This window comes from Anomaloglossus baeobatrachus, chromosome 10 (assembly GCF_048569485.1).
Source record: "Anomaloglossus baeobatrachus isolate aAnoBae1 chromosome 10, aAnoBae1.hap1, whole genome shotgun sequence".
Classification (NCBI taxonomy): domain Eukaryota; kingdom Metazoa; phylum Chordata; class Amphibia; order Anura; family Aromobatidae; genus Anomaloglossus; species Anomaloglossus baeobatrachus.
This window is the reverse complement of record NC_134362.1, coordinates 155,880,461-155,899,430: the sequence shown is the minus strand read 5'-3', so window position 1 is coordinate 155,899,430 and position 18,970 is coordinate 155,880,461. Positions and strand designations below refer to the sequence as shown.

General features: G+C 45.3%; 1 protein-coding gene across 1 annotated transcript in view; it reads left to right on the top strand.

The window, feature by feature from the left end:
- The window catches only part of CYLD (CYLD lysine 63 deubiquitinase), a 147,220-nt gene that overhangs the window by 54,260 nt on the left and 73,990 nt on the right, over positions 1–18,970 (top strand). Inside the window, exons 9-12 of the mRNA XM_075325738.1 lie at positions 9,707–10,089; positions 13,614–13,779; positions 15,636–15,777; positions 15,867–15,989. Coding sequence (XP_075181853.1) covers positions 9,707–10,089; positions 13,614–13,779; positions 15,636–15,777; positions 15,867–15,989 — 814 coding nt within the window. The remainder of the gene's footprint in view (positions 1–9,706; positions 10,090–13,613; positions 13,780–15,635; positions 15,778–15,866; positions 15,990–18,970) is intronic.

Genomic DNA, 18,970 nt, shown 5'->3' with positions numbered 1-18,970 from the left:
ATACAGGGCGCATCTCACATCATTCCTCCTTACCGGCGGCCTTTGGATCCCTGGGATCTTAATCTGGTCCTCACGGCCTTACAGAAACCCCCATTTGAGCCTCTTAGGGAGGTTCCTTTGTTTAGACTTTCACAGAAAGTGGTTTTTCTAGTGGCCATAACTTCTCTCAGGAGAGTCTCTGATTTGGCTGCGCTCTCTTCGGAGTCACCTTTTTTAGTGTTTCACCAAGACAAGGTGGTTCTCCGTCCGACTCCGGACTTTCTCCCTAAGGTGGTGTCTTCTTTCCACCTTAACCAGGACATTTCATTGCCTTCCCTTTGTCCGGCCCCTGTGCATCGCTTTGAGAAGGCGTTGCATACCTTGGATTTGGTGCGGGTGCTCCGAATCTATGTGTCACGCACCGCTGCTCTTAGGCGGTGCACCTCTCTCTTTGTGCTAACCACGGGTCAGCTCAAGGGTCTCTCGGCTTCTAAACCGACACTAGCTCGTTGGATTAGGTCGGCCATCTCCGATGCCTACCAATGTTCTCAGGTGCCCCCACCGCCAGGGATTAAGGCGCACTCGACCAGAGCTGTCGGTGCCTCCTGGGCTTTCAGGCACCAGGCTACGGCTCAGCAGGTTTGTTAGGCTGCCACTTGGTCTAGTCTGCACACCTTTTCGAAGCACTACCAAGTGCATGCTCATGCTTCGGCAGATGCGAGCTTGGGCAGACGCATCCTTCAGGCGGCTGTCGCCCATTTGTGAAGTTAGGTTTTGCCTACTTCTCAGTTTTGTTTATTTCCCACCCATGGACTGCTTTGAGACGTCCCATTGTCTGGGTCTCCCATAAGGAACGATGAAGAAAAAGAGAATTTTGTTTACTTACCGTAAATTATTTTTCTTATAGTTCCGACATGGGAGACCCAGCACCCTCCCTGTTGCCTGTTGGCAGTTCTTGTTCCGTGTGTTTCACCGGCTGTTGTTGTAGACAGAGGTTCCGGTTATTCCGAGTTTTACTCTATCTCTACTTATGGGTGGATGTCCTCCTTCAGCTTTTGCACTGAACTGGTTAGATTGTCATCCAGGGGGTGTATATAGCCCGGAGGGAGGAGCTACACGTTTGAGTGTAGTACTTTGTGTGTCCTCCGGAGGCAGAAGCTATACACCCCATGGTCTGGGTCTCCCATGTCGGAACTATAAGAAAAAGAATTTACGGGAAGTAAACAAAATTCTCTTTATTACTAATGGTACAAGACAGGGCTGCCCACTATCGCCACTTCTATTCGCCTTACTTATGGAGCCTCTAGCAGAGTATATTAGAATGGAAAATAGAATTAAGGGAATTAATACTAATTGGAAACCGTATAAACTGACCCTTTATGTGGATGATATTATTTTATCAATCACAGATCCGTTAGAATCCCTAAGAAATATTGACAAGGCCTTACAGGAATTTAATAATATTTCCTACTACAAAATTAATAAACTTAAGTCACAAATTCTTAGTTTCCATTTAGATGACAGCCTAAAAGATGCTATCTATAAAGAATTTAACTATTCCTGGGGGGAAGAAAATGTACCTTATTTAGGTACAGTGGTACCTCGCTTAACGAGTAACTCTCTTAACGAGAATTTCGCTTAACAAGCAAAGCTTTCTGTAAATTTGTAACCCGCTTTACGAGAAAGCTTTGCTGTACGAGCGAAATTCTCACCTCACACACTTTTGGTTCCGTCCATCCACCGCGCTCTGACCCGCACTTGCACTGTCCACACAAACACACATCTATGCACACACACAAACACACACGCACACACACACACACGCGCACACACACACACACACACACACACACACACACACACACACACACACAGTACTGTATTATGCTCACCTTACCTTCCGTTCCACCGCCGGCCTCATGGTTCTTGTAGTTCCCGGGTACATTGCGGCGAACTACAAGTACCATGAGGCCGGCGGTGGAACGGAAGGTAAGGTGAGCATACCTATATCTATACCTTCCAATTCATCACCGGCCTCCTGGGTCCTGTAGTGCGCCGCTCCGCTCGAGGCATCGTCATCCATAGCAACGAAGCAGGAACTTCGTGGTTCCTGTCACCGCTTGTCAAAGGCAGCGCGCTGGCCAATCAGAGGCAAGTGGCTCTGCCTTTTGACGTCAGCGCTCTGGCAGGAAGTTCCGCCCTCGTTGTTATGGTCACCTGATACACAGCCCGGCCCCGTACCAGAGAACAGCAAGTCCCAGGAGACCAGCGATGGAACGGAAGGTAAGGTGAGCATTTAATATGTGCGTGTGCATGTGTGCTTGTGTGTGCTTGTGTGTGCTTGTGTGTGTTTGTGTGAGTTTGTACATGTTTGTGCGTGTTTGTACGTGTGTGGAATGATAGAATAGGGGACCAGGATGGGACATTTAAGAAGTTGTGAAACGGATCGTCAGCATTGCAATGATTTCCTATGGGAAACCTTGCTCTGCTGAACGAGTACCTTGATTAACAAGTACAGTCCCAGAACGGATTGTTCTCGTTAAGCAAGGTTCCACTGTATATTGCTTTCTAATAAATTTAAAATAAAATTATACCCTCTAATATGAAACACCTTCTTGCTGCTCTGGACAATGTCCTGAAAGCTTCAAAAATAGAAAAGACCTCATGGTTTGGGAAAATAACATCATACAAAAGTATTATTTTACCAAAAAGTCTATATACCTTTAGATGTATACCCCTTAATATCCCCAATAAGTGGTTAGGAAAAATTAAATCTCAATTACAAAACTTTGTCTGGCAAAGCAAAAAGCCTAGAACCTCTAAAACCATACTATTTAAACACAAACTGAAAGGTGGCTTTGGTGTGCCTAATATACAATCCTATTACCTAAGCAACCTAGTAAAACAAACTCAGTTTACACTATTAGAGAACCTTGATAACAGTTGGATGTCTCTTGAAAAATTCATCATCTGGAATAAAAATAAAAAAGACTTAAGGCCCCGTCACACTAAGCAACATCGCTAGCAACATCGCTGCTAACGAACAACTTTTGTGACGTAGCAGCGATGTTGCTAGCGATGTTGCTGTGTGTGACATCCAGGAACAACCTGGCCCCTGCTGTGAGGTCGTTGGTTGTTGCTGAATGTCCTGGGCCATTTTTTAGTTGTTGCTGTCCAGCTGTGAAGCACAGATCGCTGTGTGTGACAGCGACAGAGCAACAACTAAATGTGCAGGCAGCAGGAGCCGGCTTCTGCGGAGGCTGGTAACCACAGTAAACATCGGGTAACCAAGAAGCCCTGTCCTTGGTTACCCGATATTTACCTTTGTTACCAGCCTCCGCCGCTCTCACTGTCGGTGCCGGCTCCTGCTCTGTGCACATGTAGCTGCAGGACACATCGGGTTAATTAACCCGATGTGTGCTGTAGCTAGGAGAGCAGGGAGCCAGCGCTAAGCATTGTGCGCTGCTCCCTGCTCTGTGCACATTTAGCTGCAGTACACATCGGGTAATTAACCCGATGTGTGCTGTAACTAGGAGAGCAGGGAGCCAGCGCTCAGTGTGCGCTGCTCCCTGCTCTCTGCACGTGTAGCTCCGTGCGCTGGTAACCAAGGTAAATATCGGGTTGGTTACCCGATATTTACCTTAGTTACCAAGCGCAGCATCTTCCACGCGGCGCTGGGGGCTGGTCACTGGTTGCTGGTGAGCTCACCAACAACTCGTGTAGCGACGCTCCAGCGATCCCTGCCAGGTCAGGTTGCTGGTGGGATCGCTGGAGCGTCGCAGTGTGACATCTCACCAGCAACCTCCTAGCAACTTACCAGCGATCCCTATCGTTGTTGGGATCGCTGGGAAGTTGCTTAGTGTGACTGGACCTTTACTCTTCGCTTATCTGCTTAGAACAAATAAAAAATTGCCAAGAAACCCAACTAATAATGCAGAGATAAAAGCTTGGAGAACTCTGCTAAACTGTTTATTAGCACAAAAGGTTTCGATGACAAGTTTAAAAAACATTAAATTGGAAAAGATGTGGTATACTTTTCCTTGACGATATTGTAAGTAATAAAGATTTTATTCCTTTTGACATATTACTTATAAACTACAATCTACCAATATCAGAGAAATATAAATGGACTCGTATATGGGAGTTTCGGCAAGAAACAAATCTTCTATCAAAAAAATTACCCACCTTCATCATAGACTTACTAAACAACCCATTAAACATAGGTTTATGGAATACCAGTAACATATATTCAATTTTTAATGATGACTATACATTTAAGAAATTGAAATATATGGAATTTTGGGAAAAACAATTGAATACGACATTTCAATCTAACAAATGGAAATCTGCATTAACCTATACATACTCGATGTCTACCTGTATATCCATACAATAATCTTATTATAAGATTCTGGTTGAGCGGTACTATACCCCACAAAAACTACATAGATTCTCTTCTCATAATTCTGATTTATGTTGGAGAGAATGTGGAGTGAGAGGTACTACCAGTCATATTTTTTGGAGTTGTCCAAAACTGAAGAAATTACGTAGAGATACAGAAATTCTCCTCCATAATGTAACCTCATCTGAAATTAGTCTCTCTGCGGAATTAGTTCTGCTATCAATTGGGATAGATGAACTTAACTTAAATTCTAGACATATTACCTGCCATATCATACAAGTGATTAAAAATCTCCTCGCTGCCAACTGGAGAAATACTAATGTCCCATCTATACATGAAGTAATAGAAAGAATTTCCTCTTACAATCTTTACGAATTTAAGTTTGCTTTGAAAGATAGATTATATGATAAGTACTCGGTGAGATGGAATCTTTGGTCAAAGAAGTTCAATCCCAATCTTATTATATTAAATCCTTGAGTTAGTGGAGCTACTAGCTGTAAAAATTATTTAATTATATTCTCCGTCTTTTTTTATTCTAATAGTTATGTTTAGCAATTTATGTGTTAAGAGATTCAGTTTAAATTTGCAGCCAAAACTCTACTATAACTCTAGTTTACCTTTTTCTTTAATCATATAGCCTTTCCCTCTCCCCCCTCTTCTTCTTCTTTTTTTTTTTGTTTTCCCCCTTTCCCGTTCTCCACTTTTTCTATTTCAAAAATTGAATGTTAATTTACCTTTAGATTGTAATTTGACTAATTGTTGTTAAATTTTACTGTGTGAACAATTTGTTTTGTTTGAACCAAATTTTAAAATAAAAAATATGTAAACACATAGGATACACTGAGACTGCTGTATATACATTACATAGGATGCACCAAGACCCCTACATATACATCACATAGCATATACACTGATGTTGCTGTGTATAGACCCCATAGGGTACACAGAGAGTGCTGTTTATATGTCATATAGGATACACTCAGACTGATGTATAAACAATCACATAGGATACATTGAGACTGATGTGTATATACATCACATAGGATGCACCAAGACCCCTACATAATCATCACATATCATATACACTGAGATTGCGGTCAACAAATAGAGAAAAAACGAACGAGTGTATATGCAGAAATTTATTTATTCAAAAAAAGACACAAGCAAAACAGCAATAGAACAAGGATTAAAAACAACTACCACAAAATCAAGGGGGGCATACATGGTGAAGAAAGATACAGTATGTAGGCCGCCAGCAGTCGTGGGAGAGATGGTAGTACATGTAGTACAAAGAGATACCAAGTTGGTTGGAAAATAGTAATACAATCAAATGTTCATCATCCCTATTAGCCGTGGGAAAAATAGGTGGTCAAAAGAAGAAAAAAAAAAATAGTCAACCAGTAATTGGTAATATATAGCCGTGGTCAAGAGGAAATGCAAATTATAGTATCATTTTCTAATCGTGACCCAGGCGTATGAAAATTAATGCATACACATAATACCCAAAGGCTTAATACAGTAAACAGTAATTAATGATATATAGCCGTGGTCAAGAGGAATACAGAGTATAGTTCTTTCTCTAGTCGTGGCCAGGGCGTATGGAAATGAATGCATACACATAATGACCAAAGGCAATAATTACCAAAAACATCTTTTTGTGAACATATTATCAAAATTATAAAGTGCAAGTGCACTTACCATTCACAATGTCATGTGACTATAGTGTGGTAAAGTACCGCATGACAAAAAAAAAAAAGTTTTTGGACTGCTGGCAATAGGCGTATACAAGAATCATCACATAATGCACATACCCAAAATTTTTTTTTTTTTTTTGTCATGCGGTACTTTACCACACTATAGTCACATGACCACCTATTTTTCCCACGGCTAATAGGGATGATGAACATTTGATTGTATTACTATTTTCCAACCAACTTGGTATCTCTTTGTACTACATTACCACACGTTCATCTCTCCCACGACTGCTGGCGGCCTACATACTGTATCTTTCTTCACCATGTATGCCCCCCTTGATTTTGTGGTAGTTGTTTTTAATCCTTGTTCTATTGCTGTTTTGCTTGTGTCTTTTTTTGAATAAATAAATTTCTGCATACACACTCGTTTTTTCTCTATTTGTTGAATTCTATTGCGAGTGGTGCATATATTCCGCCAACGCAAGTGTGCTGGCGGAGTATTTACTATATGGCTCATAATTTGGGATATTCCCTCATAACTGAGATTGCGGTGTATGGACTCCATAGGGTACACAGAGAGTGCTGTTTTATATATCATATAAGATACACTGAGACTGCTGATTACACATCACAGGATAAACTGAGACTCTTGCATATACAGTTCATAGGATACACATCAGGTAGCATACATAGACTGCTGTATAGACTGCTGTATATGCATAACATAAAATACACTGAGATTGCTGTATATATATCATATAGCATACACCGAGACCCCTGCATATACATCACATAAGAGACACCGAGACTGCTGCTTATACATCACATAGGAGACACAGAGACTGCTGTTTGTATATCACATAGGAGACAGAGAGACTGCCGTATACATTACATAGGAGGCATCGAGACTGCTGTGTATAGATCACATTGAAGATGTCAAGACTGCTGTATATAGACCACGTAGGATATAATGAGACTTCTGTTTATACATCACATAGGAAGCACTGAGACTTTATCGTATATATCACATACGATACACTGAGACTGTATCCATTGTGTAACAGCATCTTTATGTGACTCAACTATGATTATCTGGCATTATGGATACTGTAGGCTACAGTAAGGAAACCCAGACATGGCATATCAACTAAAATCCCCTAGCTTTTTCTTGAATAATGCAGTTTTGCTTTAATGATGACAATGCACTCTACCTGATCACTCAGAACTGTGCGTCTGTTTACATCTGCAGAGTTTTCCCTCATCACACATTGTGCACCTCTTGTTTTGCTTTCTGTCGTGGGAAGAACAGTAGTTATTAGCTGCACAGTTCTCCCTCTTCCTGATTGGCCGTAATTTATACACCCACTGCAGGAAGGACAGAAACCTAAATGTCACATTTGCCTGTTTATTACCACCGAGTCTTCTCTGACTGTTCAGAATGAACTGTTGGAGTAAGCTGGCAGGTAATTTCTTGGTTTTCCCCACTTGGTAATGCTTGGTAAGTTGTCTAGGGGACAGCACAAAAGTTGAGGGGCCCTTGCATGCTTCACATTGTACCAAGTATTAAATGTATCTATTAAAGGGACTCTGTCAGCAGGTTTCTGCAATGTACTCTGAAGACCGCCTGCTGCAAGAGTTAAAAAAGAGAATTCAGCCTTGCTTGTCTTATCTCAGTCTTTTTGTGTTTACCTACAATGTTAAGGTCCCGTCACACTAAGCAACATCGCTGCTAACGAACAACTTTTGTGACGTTGCTAGCGATGTTGCTGTGTGTGACATCCAGCAACAACCTGGCCCCTGCTGTGAGGTCATTGGTTGTTGCTGAATGTCCTGGGCCATTTTTTTAGTTGTCGCTGTCCCGCTGTGAAGCACAGATCGCTGTGTGTGACAGCGAGACAGCAACAACTAAATGTGCAGGCAGCAGGAGCCGGCTTCTGCGGAGGCTGGTAACCAATGTAAACATCGGCTAACCAAGAAGCCCTGTCCTTGGTTACCCGATATTTACCTTTGTTACCAGCCTCCGCCGCTCTCACTGTCAGTGCCGGCTCCTGCTCTGTGCACATGTAGCTGCAGGACACATCGGGTTAATTAACCCGATGTGTGCTGTAGCTAGGAGAGCAGGGAGCCAGCGCTAAGCATTGTGCGCTGCTCCCTGCTCTGTGCACATTTAGCTGCAGCACACATCGGGTAATTAACCCGATGTGTGCTGTAGCTAGGAGAGCAAGGAGCCAGCGCTAAGCGGTGTGCGCTGCTCCCTGCTCTGTGCACATGTAGCTGCAGCACACATCGGGTAATTAACCCGATGTGTACTGTAGCTAGGAGAGCAGGGAGCCAGCGCTAAGCAGTGTGCGCTGCTCCCTGCTCTGTGCACATGTAGCTGCAGCACACATCGGGTAATTAACCTGATGTGTGCTGTAACTAGGAGAGCAGGGAGCCAGCGCTCAGTGTGCGCTGCTCCCTGCTCTCTGCACGTGTAGCTGCGTGCGCTGGTAACCAAGGTAAATATCGGGTTGGTTACCCGATATTTACCTTAGTTACCAAGCGCAGCATCTTCCACGCAGCGCTGGGGGCTGGTTGCTGGTGAGCTCACCAGCAACTCGTGTAGCGACGCTCCAGCGATCCCTGCCAGGTCAGGTTGCTGGTGGGATCGCTGGAGCGTCGCAGTGTGACATCTCACCAGCAACCTCCTAGCAACTTACCAGCGATCCCTATCGTTGTTGGGATCGCTGGTAAGTTGCTTAGTGTGACTGGACCTTTAGTTCAACCTCTTATCTTTATCAGTAGTGGGTCTCAGCAGCAATGAGCAGCTTCTGTCTATGGAAATGTGCACTGAAAGCCTGGTACGGGCAGGGTCAGCTCTCTCACCTCTGCTACATGCAAAATCTAAAATCTTCCACTGTATCAGAACAGCTGCACACAGTGATATAAGTGATACATCGTTGAACTCAGGGTTTCTGTCTCTACATCATGCTGGTCTTAGATGACGTAGCAAAAACCTGCTGACAGATTCCCTTTAAATCCTTGATTTTATTCTCCAAGACTCTAATGTATACAGCCCTCATTCAAACTAGGCCACCAGAAAAAAATCTATTACCTGCTATAATATGTGTCAGGCCCCCAATGTGTCCCACCACTCGGCCCTTACTCTACTCTTCTACCCTATAACATCAAGGAAGAATGCGGTTCTGGGGACCATCAAAGCTATTGAAATCCACTTCCACTGCCCACTATAAAATACCTGTGGTACGTCCTGAAGTCCGGAAAATATGGGTCGTCTTACATGTTCTATTTAAAGAGCTACAGTGCTGCTCACTTCCTGGTATATATGTTGTTTCTGATAGTTCTTGATGCTCCTTTTAATGCTAAGGGGGAGTAACTTTAATAAAGGAGATTTTCAAAGTAAGTACATCAGCCTCATCAGGTTTATTTAGTAATGGTTTGAACTTTGTATTGTGAAATCTGGTGACAGATCCACATTAAATACTCTTCATTGCAGGTCAGAGCCTCCATGCATGGTGCGCTGTTCGGGCGGTCGGGGGCTGCTTGTTAGGCGGGGCTGTTCAGTTGACCTTTTAGGCCAAACTTGTTTTATATTTCTATTTATTACTTTTTTTTTTTGTTTTCTTTGTAGTTATAGAAGACTCGGCAAAATCCCTAACAGAGACCTCCCCATCTTCATTTGGACACTGTTCTCCGCCTCTGCAGCCAACAGCGAGCAGCTGCTCCCCCGGAGAGAACAGATTCCACTCTCTTCCGTTCAGCCTCTCCAAGATGTCCAGTACGAATGGCACAATGGGACACACTCCGCTCTCATTGTCCGTACAGTCGGTCATCGGAGAGTTAAACCATGTAGCTCTGCAGGACAGTCCACCGGGGCCACCACATCTGTCTAATATGCACGGCCTGGAGGTGGGATCACTAGCAGAAGTTAAAGAGAACCCTCCATTTTATGGCGTGATCCGCTGGATTGGTCAGCCTCCTGGAGTCGGGGAGATGTTAGCCGGACTAGAGCTGGTAATGCCAAAAATCCCAAAACTGAACATGAACTTTTTTTAGGTCGGTGATGACAAACAATTTGCTCAGAGAAGCCATCTGTGACGAGGGTCGCTGCTATATGTTATCATTTTCTATGATTTAGTGAATCTTCCTTAAAGGGGATGTCCACTACTTGGACAACCGCTTCTCATTCCCCTTGTTCGCCCCCATAATAATAATAAGCCTATACTTACCCACTGTGCAGCCACGGTTCCATCGATGTCTAAAGCCGCGTTCCCGGAGCCAACGTGACATTATTATGACATTTGAGCCTGAGACCAATCAGCGCCAGCTTCTGTCTCCCCGCCTTTGGACGTTTGAGCAGGAAGTGAGTGCAGCGCTCACTTCCTGATCAAATGTCCGAAGCTGATTGGTCACAGGTCTCGCGTGTCAATGTCATGTGGGCTGCGGAAACGCGGCTTCAGACATCGCTGGAACCGCGGCCGCACAAGAGGCTTATTTTTTTTACTGGAGCAAACAAGGGGAATGACTAGTGGTGAACATCCTCTTTAAAGCTCCAGTTTTAAAGCCACAATTGCCACATTATGAGCATTTCCTCTAATATGTTGCTTTATTCCTAATGTCTCCATTGCCTTGTGTAATTGCATATGTGGTTCTAGAAATAACGGCAGCACTCCAGACTAAGGTGCTTTCTTTTATTTCTTCTTCACATGCAGTATTTTAGCCCCTTTACAAGGGTCCTTTGGAGGCTATACATTTTATATGAATAAACAGAATAAGCTTTTTTTTACGAGGGCCAGTGTTTTATTTATTTATATATATATATATTATATATATTATATATATATATATATATATATATATTTATTTATATATATATATACATATATAATATATACACACACACACAGTGTGTCCACCCATATCCTCTCCACCTCCATTAACTTGAGATCGACGCCAGCTATAAGCATAGAAGTGGTGTCTAGGTATTGTAAAGTAGCCATGCGCTACGCAATGAAACCACCTGGTGGAAAACAACAGAGTTAGCATTTTTATCTCGAAAACGGAACAAGATAGAGAAAAAAAGTGAATTAGAAAAATTGTAGGGCATCATCAATTCAATACGAATCGACACCTGGCATACAGAAATGCTATGATATGAAACCCATGACCCCCCCCAAAACATTGAATGCTGGTCACGCATATGGGGCTCATTTAACTTTGATGCTCAAAGTGGCCACCGTCAGCTGCAATGCACATCTGGACTCTGGACAGCATACTGTATCTTGCTGCACGTTGTGCAATATGGTAGGTGACACGTTTGCACAAGCATCTGTAATACGTCGTCGTAGGTCCTGCAATGTTGGTGGAGGGGTCGCATATACCTGCTGTTTGATGTGACCACACAGAAAGAAGTCCAATGGGGTCAGGTCAGGTGAGCGTGGAGGCCACTCCACACAGCCACCATACCCAATGACTTGTAGGAAGGTCTCCATGAGGTATCGCTTCACGTCCACAGCCTTGTGAGTTTTACACATTCTAATCATAGCATTTCTGTATGCAAGGTGTCGATTCACATTGAATTGATGATGCCCTACAACTTTGTAATTCACTTTTTTTCTCTATCTCGTTCCGTTTTTGAGATAAAAATGCTAACTCCGTTGTTTTCCACCAGATGGCGCTATAGGTGGTTTCATTACATAGCACATGGCTACTTTACTATACCTAGACACCACTTCTATGCCTATAGCTGCCGCCGTCCTCAAGTTAATGGCGGTGGACAGGATATGGGTGGACACACTGTATACATACACAGTGGGTACCGAAAGTATTCAGGCCCCTTTTAAATTTTTCACTCTTTCATTGCAGCTATTTGGTAAATTCAAAAAAAGTTCATTTTTTTCTCATTAATGTACACTCTGCACCCCATTCACCATCTGGACAGAAAAAAAAATACAGAAATGTTGAAATTTTTTCAAATTTTTTTAGACAAAAACTGAAATATCGCATGGTCATAAGTATTCAGACCCTTTGCCCAGTATTGAGTAGAAGCACCCTCCCTTTTGAGCTAGTACAGCCATGAGTCTTCTTGGGAATGATGAAACATGTTTTTCACCCCTGGATTTGGGGATCTTCCTCCATTTTTCCTTGCAGATCCTCTCCAGCTCCATCAGGTTGGATGGTGAACGTTGGTGGACGGCCATTTTCAGGTCTCTCCAGAGATGCTCAATTGGGTTTAGGTCAGGGCTCTAGCTCGGCCAGTCAAGAATGGTCACAGAGTTGTTCTGAAGCCACTCCTTTGTTATTTGAGCGGTGTGCTTAGGGTCATTATCTTGTTGGAAGGTGAACCTTCGGCAAAGTCTGAGCTCCAGAGTACTCTTGAAGAGGTTTTCTTCCAGGATATCTCTGTACTTTTCCGCATTCATCTTTCCTTCAATTGCAACCAGTTATCCTGTCCCTGCAGCTGAAACACACCCCCATAGCATGATGCTGCCACCACCATGTTTCACTTGGGATTGTATTGGGCAGGTGATGAGCAGTGCCTGCTTTTCTCCACATATACCGCTTAGAATTATCACCAAAAAGTCTTCGTCTCATCAGACCAGACAATCTTATTTCTCATTGTCTGGGAGTCCTTCATTTGTATTTTGTAAACTCTATGCAGGCTTTCATATGTCTTGCACTGAGGAGAGGCTTCCGTCGGGCCACTCTGCCATAAAGGCCCGACTGGTGGAGGGCTGCAGTGATAGTTGACTTTGTGGAACTTTGTCCCATCTCCCTACTGCATCTCTGGAGCTCAGCCACAGTGATCTTGGGGTTCTTCTCTACCTCTCTCACCAAGGCTCTTCTTCCACGATTGCTCAGTTTGGCTGGACGGTCAGGTCTAGGAAGAGTTCTGGTTGTGCCAAACTTCTTTCATTTAAGGATTATGGAGGCCACTTTGCTCTTAGGAAATTTGATACTGCAGAAATTATTTTGTAACCTTGGCCAGATCTGTGCCTTTCCACAATTCTGTCTCTGAGCTCCTTGGGTAGTTCCTTTGACCTCATGATTCTCATTTGGTCTGACATGCACTGTGAGCTGTGAGGTCTTATATAGACAGGTGTGCGCCTTTCCAAATCAAGTCCTATCAGTTTAAACACAGCTGGACTCCAGTGAAGGAGTAGAGCCATCTCAAGGAGGATCACAATGAAATGGACAGCATGTGACTTAAATATGAGTGTCTGAGCAAAGGGTCTGAATACTTATGATCATGTGATATTTCAGTTTTTCTTGTTAAAAAAAATTTTGCAAAAATTTCTACATTTCTGTTTTTTTTTTTTTTTTTTTTGTCAAGATGGGGGATGGGGTGCAGAGTGTACATTAATGAGAAAAAAAATCTACTTTTTTGAATAACTTAGACACGCAGTACTAATAAAGGCTGAATTGATGCTGCAGATGGAGCACAGAGATTTGGTGGCTCGGTAGTGATCAGTTTTCCTCCTTTACTCCTAGCAATTTGATTTGTAATATCTGTGTTTTCTCTCCTGTAATCACTTCAGGAAGATGAATGTGCAGGGTGCACAGACGGCACTTTCAAGGGGACAAGATTTTTTACCTGTGCCCCCAAAAAAGCACTTTTCGTGAAGCTGAAGAGCTGCAGGCCAGACTCCAGGTTCGCATCCCTACAGCCAGTCTCCAACCAAATAGAGCGATGTAATTCTCTAGGTAATGAACAATTAAGTAATCCGCTCCAAAGGGGAGCGGAAAATCCTTGGCATAACACCATTGTCAGACGTCTGGTTATACTTTTTGCATGCAAGAAAAAAAGCTGCTAATCAGTGGCGTGGGCGGGGTTATATACAGCTCAGCATTCAGAGCTCTGCTAGATCTGCAGCGGATAAAACTGTGATTCTATCACATCTACTGCAACCAGTAAAGTAAGTGACACATTGATGGAATCAGGGTCTCTGCCCCTACATCATGATGCTCTCAGATGGGGTAGCAAATACTTGGTGACAGATTCCCTTTAAGCGAGAATTATCTATTCAGATCCTATTTGATACGTAACATCCTCCCCGGACAGCAGCAATCGCAGCAACCCAACTGTACAGAGAACTACAGCCAACCCCATTGAAGTGAATGGGTACCAAACTGTACAGCAAGTGGTTGGGGTACTGCTGTGAAATATGTCAGGGGTCTGTGAGCATGTGCAGTGGAAGCTCTGCTGCTGGGACCTGGCGATAACCTATGCTATGTCTGGGTCACAGCAACGGAGCTTCCTACTGCACATGCTCACAAGCGCCAGTCTTATGACAAAGCAAACAGGATTTGCTAATTAAAGGTTATCTGTCAGCATGTTTTCGCTATGTAATCTAAGCTCAGTATGGTATATGGGCTGAAACCATGATTCCAGCAATGTGTCACTTTCTAGTCTGCTTGCTGTAATTTTGATACAATTACAGTTTTCTCTGCTCCAGATCTAGCAGTGCTCATAATACTGAGATCTGTAAAACTCTGATTAGCAGCTTGGTGTGTATACTATATAGTGACCGCTGCTAATCAGTGGTGGGTGCGGGAAAGACTAGGGGGCGGGAGACACCTACTCTTTAGTGATAATCTCTTGCTGATAAAACACTGATTTTATTGAGACAGCAAAACGCAGCCGAATAAGTGAAATATTGCTGGAATCAGGCTCTCTGTCCTTCTGATTAAAGGTATTTAGAAGGAATTTTTATATAATGTCTCTCTTTAGTAATTTCTTTTTTTTTTTTTTTCTTTATGACTTAAAGGTATTTTTCAAATATTAGAGTACATTTCTGGTCCCTTCTTAAAGGGAATCTGTCAGCAGATTTTGGCTACCTCATCTGAGAGCAGCATGACCTAGGCAAAGAGATCCTGAATCCAACGATGTATCACTTAATTACTGGCTGCAGCCCTTCTGAACAATCAGAAGTTTTAGCAGATTTTGGCTACCTCATCTGAGAGCAGCATAATTTAGGCAAAGAGATCCTGAATCCAACGATGTATCCCTTAGATTACTGGCTGCAGCCCTTCTGACACAATCAGAAGTTTTAGATTTAGCAATGCAGCAGAGCTGAAAGGAGAGCTGTTCCCACCTACACCAGGCTCTCTATAGAGATAGTACATTGATAGTGAGGTGTCAATCAGAGGAGGGTCGAGTGTGGGACTGCCCTGCATGACATTGTAGTCCGAACAATGATAAGTCCTGCTGCTTAAACAAACATAGCAAATAAACAGATCCCTGAATCGGACTGTGACACGACAGGCATCCCTGAATTCTATGTGTTAACCCTTGCAGCATGCCATCTTCAGTTTACATAGCAAAAAGCTGCTGACAGATTCCCTTTAAATGTCAAACCCAAGAAAAACCTGACCTATGTGGGTAAATGCAGGCCAGATTCACATTGGCCAATTTATTGCAGAAGCATCTGCTTCTGTCGCATTGTAAAAATCCATGCGATCTTGAAAATGCTGAAATATTGGAATACAAAGTATATTAGAAAGTTGGAGAACGTTGGTGATGACTTCCATTGTAACCGCAGATCTCGTTCCTCTTCCAGCCTTCGGAGGGTATTTGAGCGAAGTTGTAGAAGGGAACACTCCTCCCAGAACCGAGAAGGAAGGCCTTGAGGTCATGATTGGAAAAAAGAAAGGCATCCAGGGCCACTACAACTCCTGCTATCTTGACTCCACCCTATTTTGGTGAGGATTTTCTCCATTCGTGGTATTTGGTTACTGCTGTTGACCAATCTCCAAAAGCCGAAAGTAATCGTCCGTTTCTTTCCGGAAAGCTTATTTTCCTTCAGTTCCGTGCTGGATTCTGTCCTCCTGAGGCCGAAAGACAAAACGGATGTAGAATATTACAGCGAAACCCAAGCCCTCCTGAGGACGGAGATTGTGAACCCTTTGAGGATGTAAGTGACCCCACAGCTGTACATCTATTTGTTCAATCTGATGATGTAGCAGAGCTGATCTGGTCACCATCCTTGGTGGCTTCTCCATAATGGTAAGATTACTGCAGTGAGTTTACACAAAGTTCCCTGAAGAGCTGTGTTTTGTGTATTTCTTTGTCGCTCCATTGGGAGACCCAGACAATTGGGTGTATAGCTTCTGCCTCCGGAGGCCACACAAAGTATTACACTTTAAAAAGTGTAACCCCTCCCCTCTGCCTATACACCCTCCCGTTTATCACGGGCTCCTCAGTTTTATGCTTTGTGTGGAAGGAGGCACACATCCACTCATGCATTCTCATTTTAGTATATCGGTTGGAAGAAAAGTGGGCCCCCACGGGGCCCCCGGCATGCTCCCTTCTCACCCCACTACGTCGGCGGTGCTGTTAAGGTTGAGGTACCCATTGTGGGTACAAAGGCCGGAGCCTCATGCCGTCTCCTTCACCATCCCTTAGCGGCTCTGGGAGAAGTGGGATCCTGACCGGTCATCCATTCACTGGGACCGGGCTCCCTCCGCAGCCCCTGTGGGAATCTGTCGGACAGGAGCTTATTTATCCTCAGGGACCGGGCCCTGCAACACTAAGGTACTCTGTACCCCCATGGGGGATGTGCATGGAGCGCCTTCATCCCGGACGCTGCAGCAGCTGCTCTTTTGTGACGGCCGGCGGACTTCGGCGCCGACCGCGCCTGTTTGTCGGCCGCGGTCTTAAATTTAGTCCCCGGCTTCAATTGCGGCCTAGTAGCAAAACTCCCGCCCCCGGGCCTGTCTATCAGGGGTAAGGGCGGGACTGCCGACCTGACGTCGGATGTGAGGGCCGGAGCATCTTGTATGTTTCCTCCCCCCTCACTGATCACTGTGGGGACTGCAGATTCCCGCACTTTTCTAGACGCCGCCCACGGCTCCCCAGAGAGCTCCGGCAGCCATTTCTTTGGCATTCTGCCTGTGGAGGATTTCCTGGAAAGAGCTCTGCAACGCTGGGAGACCTAAGGCAGGGAATCTGGAGGACACACACTCCGCTTTTTAGCGGTCGGTAAGCCACACCGGTCACCCGGTGCTGGTCCCCTCAGGGTGCCGGAATAGATACTATATATATTTCTGTTCGGACGGGCTGTATACACTCCCCATATACCCTCAGTGATCACTCTCCTAGGAGACAACAGCATGTCGTCCACAAGGAGCAAGGGTGCCAAGGCACAGGGTTATTTTGCGACCTGTTCCTCTTGTGCGGCTAAGTTATCTGCGGGTTCCACCTACCCTCACTGTGAGCAATGCTCAACCCCTGTTTTGCTTGCTCAGCCGGAGCCTCGGTCACTAGTAGGACCCTCGGCTCAGGTAGAACCCCCTGCTCTCCCTGTCCAGGCGGCAGGGACAGAGTTTGCAGTTTTTGCTGAAAAACTCTCTGAGTCACTCTCACAATCCATGGCTCAGTCTATAAACAAATGGTCTGCCAAGCTGCTTGAAGCTTTGCAGTCCAGACCGGTCCTTACACAGGCCCCAGGCCTTGTTGGATCTTCGCCTCCAGGCCCCTCTCTGTCCGCGCCGCAGCACGTTCCCAGGGGGGGCCCTAGGTCTCACGTGGAGGACTCCGGTCCGGACCGCAGTCCCAGACCGGCTAAGCGGGCCCGCTGGGAATCTTCCCCGACTTCTTCACGCTGCTCGGGTTCCCAGCTTGAGGACTCTCTGGAGGACGAGGCGGACGTCGCAGCTCAGGGCTCTGAACCTGACGTTGCCCTCAATCTTGATACACCTGAAGGGGACGCCATAGTAAATGACCTTATCTCGTCCATCAACCAGGTGTTAGATATCTCTCCCCCGCCACCACCTGTGGAGGAGTCGGCTTCTCAGCAGGAGAAACACCAGTTTCGGTTCCCTAAACGCACACGGAGTGCGTTTTTCGATCACTCTAACTTCAGAGATGCTGTCCAGAAGCCCAGAGCGGTTCCGGACAAGCGCTTTACTAAGCGCCTTACTGACACACATTACCCCTTCCCCTCTGACGTTGTTAAGGGTTGGGCTCAATGTCCCAAGGTGGATCCCCCAGTCTCTAGATTGGCGGCTAGATCTGTGGTATCGGTTGCAGATGGCTCATCGCTTAAGGATGCCACTGACAGGCAGATAGAGCTCCTGGTGAAATCCATCTATGAAGCCACGGGCGCGTCTTTTGCCCCGGCCTTTGCAGCCGTGTGGGCACTCCAAGCTATTTCAGCTTGTCTGGCTGAGATTAATGCGGTCACACGTAATTCTGCTCCGCAGGTTGCGTCTTTGACTTCTCAGGCGTCAGCTTTTTCTTCCTACGCCATGAACGCAGTTCTAGACTCTGCTAGCCGTACAGCGGTGGCATCCGCTAACTCTGTGGCAGTCCGCAGGGCCATGTGGCTGCGCGAATGGAAGGCAGACTCGGCTTCCAAGAGGTTCTTTGCTGGCGACCGCTTGTTTGGTGAACGATTGGATGAGATTATTAAGGAATCCAAGGGAAAGGACTCCTCCTTACCCCAGTCCAAACCAAAGAGGCCTCAGCAACGGAAAATACAATCGAGGTTTCGGTCCTTTCGTCCCTCCGCCAATCCCCAATCCTCTTCGTCCAGCAGGCCGGAGAAAGGCCAGAGGAACTCTTATGCGTGGCGGTCCAAGTCACGCCCCCAAAAGGCCGCAGGAGGCACTGCTTCCAAGGCGGCCTCCTCATGACTCTCGGCATCCCCGAACCGCATCCTCGGTCGGTGGCAGGCTCTCCCGCTTTTGCGACGCCTGGTGGCCACATGTTCAAGACCGATGGGTGAGAGACATTCTGTCTCACGGTTACAGGATAGAGTTCAGCTCTCGTCCCCCGACTCGTTTCTTCAGAACATCTCCGCCCCCCGAGCGAGCCGATGCGCTTTTTCAGGCGGGGAACGCTCTGAAGACAGAAGGAGTTGTGATCCCTGTTCCCCTCCAGGAACATGGTCGC